Below are 5,992 nucleotides of genomic sequence, written 5' to 3'. Positions count from 1 at the left end.
CAGGCAGGTGTCCCTCCCCCCCCCCCCCCCCGGGATTTGTGTCTGCATAAAGTTTTATATCGGACCCGGGAGTAGCCCCTCTGCCACACATAACGATTTACCATAGAGAGCAGAGTACTGAAGAAGTGTTTCGGGGGGTCTATAGGGATAGTCTGGAAGAGGTAAAGTAGTTTTGGGGGAGTCTCCATCTTTAGGGTGTCTATTTTACCAAACCATGAGATCTTCATGTTGCTATACAAATCAAAAGTGTGGCGAAGGGAGCTCAGGAGGGGTAAGTAGTTTAGTTGGAAAAGATCCGTTAATGTAGATGGGACGGAGATGCCCAGATAGGTGAGGGAGCGGGATTTCCACTGAAAGGGGAAATTGCCTCGTAGAGTTGTGACAGTAGAGGGTGCTAGCGTGAGGTTTAAGGCAGTGGACTTGGTCATATTAACTTTAAAGTTGCTGTACCTACCAAATCTGTCAAATTCTTTAAGAAGCGCTGGGATACTTATATGGGGATTGGTGATATATAGTAGTAAGTCATCCGCGAATAAGGACATCTTGTGGTGGAAGGAGGGAGTGGGGATCCCGTGTATATCGGGGTTCAATCGGATTGCTTGTGCCAGGTGTTCCATCACAATAACATAGAGGAGCGGGGATAGGGGACAGCCCTGTCTGGTGCCGTTGGAGATGGGCGGACGACTCAGAAAATGCGCCATTCACCATCACCCTAGCCGTGGGGGAGGAATATAGAGACATGATCCTAGAGATGATGGATTGCCCTAGTCCTATTTGAAGTAGTGCCTGGTGGAGGAACCCCCAATCTACTCGATCAAATGCCTTCTCGGCATCTATGGATAGTAAACACGTTCTAATGTTTTGTTTATGAACATGAGAAATGAGGTGAACCGTTTTAGTGGTGTTCTCCCTAGCTTCCCTCCCCGGCACAAATCCCACCTGTTCTGGGTTAATGAGGGACGGCAAGGATGGGGAAAGACGCAGCGCTAAGAGTTTGGAGAACAGTTTGATATCAACGTTAAGTAGTGATATTGGTCTAAAGTTCTGACATAGGGATGCGTCTTTGCCAGGCTTGGGGATAACGCAGATGTTTGCCTCTAACATGGTGGATGGGAAAGGGTGTGCTTCGTCCACCGAGTTAAAGGTGCGGGTCAAAATGGGGGATACCAGCTCAGAGAGCACTTTATAAAACCGGGGCGAGTAGCCGTCCGGGCCCGCACATTTACCCGCCTCCAGGGCCTTAATAGCCGCGTCTACCTCGGGTTGGGAAAATGGGGATTCTAGTGCTTGCACCACCCCAGGGTCTAAGGTTGGCAGAGCAGTCTGCGCGATGTAATCCGCTAACGAGTCAGGGAGACTTCCGTCTAGCTGGGCCGGGGTAGGAGCAGGGAGATTATACAGTCCCGCGTAATATCGGCGGAATTCACCTGCAATGCCAGAGGTTGAGTGAATTTTAGATGACTGACGGTCTAGAATAAAAGGGAGAAAGGCTCTCGGGGGCTGCGGGTGTAGTGTTCTGGCTAAGTGTCGGCCACATTTGTTAGCGGATCCATATCTAATTTTACATGCCCTGTTACGTGCATTATGTGATCTAGAATCCAGAATGGATAACAGTTCCCTGCGGGCATTTGACAGTTCCACATAGATGGAGTCTAGCTGTGTAGTTTTGTGCACACATTCCAGTGTAGCGATTGAGGCTAGAAGCTCAGTAACTCGGGTGGATCTAGCTTTTTTAAGGAGAGAACCGTGTTTAATGAAAGCGTCTCAAACCACACATTTAAGAGCTTCCCACAGGGTTAGCAGGTGAGTGGTATCCCTGGCATGGTCTGATACGAAATTCCTAAGCGTTGTCGTAATCTCGTCCAGACACAGGGGGTCAGTCAGCAGATGGTCGTTTAGCCTCCATGAGAAACTGGTACGTTGGACAGTGGGAACTCCCATAGTGAGGAATACAGGGGCATGGTCAGACCAGATGCGGAGTGCAATGTTGGCCGCAGGGGTCGAGTCCAGCAGATGTTGTGCCAAGAATATATAGTCTAGCCTACTATACGAGTTGTGAGCCGGAGAAAAATACGTATAGTCTTTGTCAGAGGCATGGAGGGGCCCGCCACACGTCCACCAGCTGTAGCTGAAGTAATAGCTCTTTAAATTTAGATAGGGAGGTGTGCGAGAGTGGGGACTTACCGGAAGAGGAATCCAGAAAGGGCACCAGAGCGAGGTTGAAGTCTCCTCCCAGGATCAGGTTAGGGCATCCAAAATTCTCCAGAGACGTGACTATCCGTGCAAGGAAGGTCAGTTGGTCCTGGTTGGGGAAATAGGCATTAGCCAAAGTGTATATATGACCAAAAAGTTTCACTTTCAGGAAAAGGAATCTACCCAAGGGATCAGTTTGTTGCTGCAGGATCTCAGGATGTAGGTTTTGTGGAAGTCTATAGAAACACCTTTGGATCGTGCAACAGAGTTAGTGCTATGATACCACTCCGAATAATATTTAGGTGTTATGCTGGGAATGGTATCACTGCGGAAGTGAGTTTCCTGCAGGAGCAAGACCCCTACCTTGTGTTTATGAAAATGGTAAAGCACCTGGCTACGTTTTTGAGGAGTGTTAAATCCCCGAATGTTGAGGGTCGCTAAGGCAATATGAGTGGGTGTCATCATGGGGGTTTAAGGGGCCTCAACACGACACCGTGATAACCCCCAGGGACGAGGGTGGGAAGGGGAAGGGAGGGGGTAGGAAGGGGGGAGACAGGAAAGCAGTAGACAGAGGATAGGAGGAAAGAAGGGTACAGTAAAAAATAAGTACACTCCTGCCATCTAGTGGCGCAAGGAGATAAGGACATTTCTAGGGACCAAAGCACGGTCCAATAAACACTACAGACATTCAAAATGTCAGTGAGCTCACTCACTGACGGCCTAGGTGGGGGTAAAATGGCTAGCCCGAGGAGCTCCTCCCGCTCCAGGGCTCAAACATTAAATGAAAACGAGGTAGCACGAGGCTACAGTAACCAAATGAGCATTAAGTAAAGAGAAAAAAGATAAAATAAAACAATCGGCTCTTCAAACTAGATGCATAGAATACAGTACAGTAACAATAATGGTAACTTTATGGACGACAGCAGCAAACGTGGCGGGCAACCACGGCAAACTTCCCAAGTGGGGCACCGGGTAACAACCGGTGAACGGCATGGATCACCCTACTTCTGCCTAAAATTGCGTCCCCTCCAGGACACCCCTGGAGGTGAAGAAGTGTAGAGGCGAGTGGGTCACCAGTCAAGTGTTGGAGGAGGATGAGGCCTCTGCCAGCCCGGCAGATTTTCTCGACTTTAGCATCCAGGGTGAAGCTGGTACAAAACCGGGTAGGGTCGGTGTGAGTGGCCAGTCCAGGAGGGCAACTTGTGGAAGCTCCAGCTTACCCAAGAAGGAGGGGAGGTCGCCCATGGAGCGAAAGACAGCTGATTTTCCGTTGTGTACAACAATAAGTTGGAAGGGGAAGCCCCATCGATATTTGATGTTGCGTTGGCGGAGTAGATCAAGTAGGGGACGCAGAGCCCTGCGAAGAGTAAGCGTGTGGGCTGAGAGATCCGGCAATGGAAGTATAGGGGAGCCATTGAACATGATGGCGTCTTGCGTGCGAGCAGCCCTCATGATGTCATCTTTAAGCTTGAAGAAATGGATCCTGCATATGACGTCTCTGGGACTGGATCGGTCAGGACGCCTAGCCCCCAGTGTTCTATGAATCCTGTCCATTTCTATGGGGGTGTCCCTAGGTCTATTCAGGATCTGATTGAAAAGTGCCCTCGCTGCAGCCTCCAGGTCACTGTTGAACAGACTCCGGCAATCCCCTTATGCGAATATTATTACGCCGATTTCTGTTTTCCTGATCATCCTGCTGGTAAATCAATTGGTGAAGAAGCACTGTATGCTCCTGCAGAGTGGCATCATGCAGTTGTATGTGGGAGTGTAATTCAGCAGAGGAGTGCTCTATATCTTCTAATCTGGTGTTTAAGTCCTTCTTTAAGGTGGACAATTTCCCTTTTATATATGTTCTCAAGGCGAGAGAAGCAGGATTCAATGTCCTTCATGGTGGGCAAGGCTTTTCTGTATGCCTCCATGTGCCAACCCTCCTTTGAGCTGAGTGAGGCCTGTGACATGCTCCTGGAGTGCTGGGATAGACCCCCTGGGCTCTGGGGTGAGCGTCCCTCCTGTGTCTGGCTCACCTGTTCCATGGTAGGAGTCTCAGAGTGTGCTGGAGAGAGCTCAGGCGGCGCCATCTTGGCTGCATGTGTGGAGGCAGAGTGAGAGGCCGCGGGTGCCATTTGGGCAAAAAATCGGGTTCATTCTCGCGGCGCGGGTCCTTTTATCCCCTGCTTCTTGCTCCTCTTCCTCCGGTCACTCATTGACGGTGTTTGTGGGCTAGGAAGCTGCTGCTGTCTGCAGTATAATGTGCCCTTGAGTGGGAGACGAGCCGATACACGTCTCACCACTCCATGCGCCAAGCCACGCCCCTAGTTGGCATCAATTTAAATACTTATTCTTGATAATTAGAGTTTCCCTCCACCCCAATGTAATATTCTTATGGTCCTTCAGCAGTGAGATCTCCCCACCATTATTTCTGGCTCCAATCCCACCCAAGTTGAAGTTTTGTATGCCCCTGATCAACCAGCATTCTCTATCATATAACACATATTGCCACCAGTGTCCTTAAAATATATAGGAAACCATTAGGTGGTTTCTCTTTACTTTACTAAACATTTATGAAACCTACATTATAATGCAAAACTATATGTAGGTGTGGCCCTTATCAATTGTAAATTAAAAAATAAAAACAACATCTCATTGGCCACTCTTTACCCCAACCTGTCCGTCTATCTCACACCTTGACTGCCTGTAGGCGTTCCCTAAAGACTCATCTCTTCAGGGAAGTCAATCCCACCTCAACATAACCACTCAACCATCACATTCTCAAACAATTCATCCCCATACAGCTACCTCCTCATGTATCACTTGCCCCTCTCTTTTAGATTGTAAGCCCTCAGGGGCAGGGCCCTCCTTACCATCTTGTCTTGATTTGTATTGTGACTGTAATGGCTTCCTTATATTGTAAAGCGCTGTGCAAACTGTTGGCCCTATATAAATCCTGTATAATAATAATTGGCTGCTTTGCATGATCTTCAATGGAAAAAAGGTTGCAGTACTGATATTCTTATTCTTTTCTAGGCTATCAGTCAAGCAGGGAAGTAATTGCCAAATTCTACACACGTCCCGAAGCTCCATTGGAAGCCAAGGTAGGTTACTGGTACTGGAAAGGACTTGTAGCTAGCAACATAATCGCTATATAGACGTTGGAAATGTGTGTTGGAAAAGTGATCTTTCACAGCTACCGGTCAAACTCTTGGTGCATTGTGTTAGCGTTCACCGCTACAAATAAACTAAGTGACTCTATGAATAAACCCACGTATGCGTGAAATGCGTTAGATATGTTGTTCTGAGACATTTTCTGGATGTCAATGGATGGAATAAAGAATTCACACTGTTTTTTTTGGAGTGCCCTGATTTCCCTTTTTGAACATAATTGTATTGCTGGTGGTGAATAGGGATGAGCCGAACTTTCGAACATGGAAAAAGTTCTAATTCAAACTTAGAACTCAATGCAAGTCTATGGGGGTAGAACTCAGAAAATTAAATGTCCCCATTTTGAAGCCTTATATGCAATTAATTGGCCATAAAAAGTGTATGAGGATCCGGGTACTGCCCTGGGGGACATGTATCAATGAAAAAAACCCTTTTAAAAAATACAATTTTGAAAGGAGCAGTGATTTAACATCACTTAAAATGAAACATTAAAAATAAAAAATTCCTTTATATATGGTGCCTGGGGGGTCCCCTTTCACTGACCGTAAAGTGGCGCATCTGTATGATGTATAGAACCTGCTGAAGCAAAAATGACATTTATATACTTTTTATTGATATTTATATAGAACTCTAATATATA

The 5,992-nt window shown here is 47.2% G+C and overlaps 1 protein-coding gene across 1 annotated transcript in view; it reads left to right on the top strand.

Annotated features, from left to right (window-relative positions):
* Positions 1-5,992, top strand: part of TAT (tyrosine aminotransferase) — a 27,476-nt gene that overhangs the window by 3,949 nt on the left and 17,535 nt on the right. The window contains exon 3 of the mRNA XM_018555880.1: positions 5,218-5,285. Within this exon, the coding sequence (XP_018411382.1) occupies positions 5,218-5,285 (68 nt within the window). The remainder of the gene's footprint in view (positions 1-5,217; positions 5,286-5,992) is intronic.

Source organism: Nanorana parkeri, unplaced genomic scaffold (genome assembly GCF_000935625.1).
Source record: "Nanorana parkeri isolate BGI_ZX_2015 unplaced genomic scaffold, ASM93562v1 scaffold216, whole genome shotgun sequence".
Taxonomy (NCBI): Eukaryota; Metazoa; Chordata; class Amphibia; order Anura; family Dicroglossidae; genus Nanorana; species Nanorana parkeri.
The sequence above is the reverse complement of the archived record's forward strand: the minus strand, read 5'-3'. Positions and strand labels throughout refer to the sequence as shown.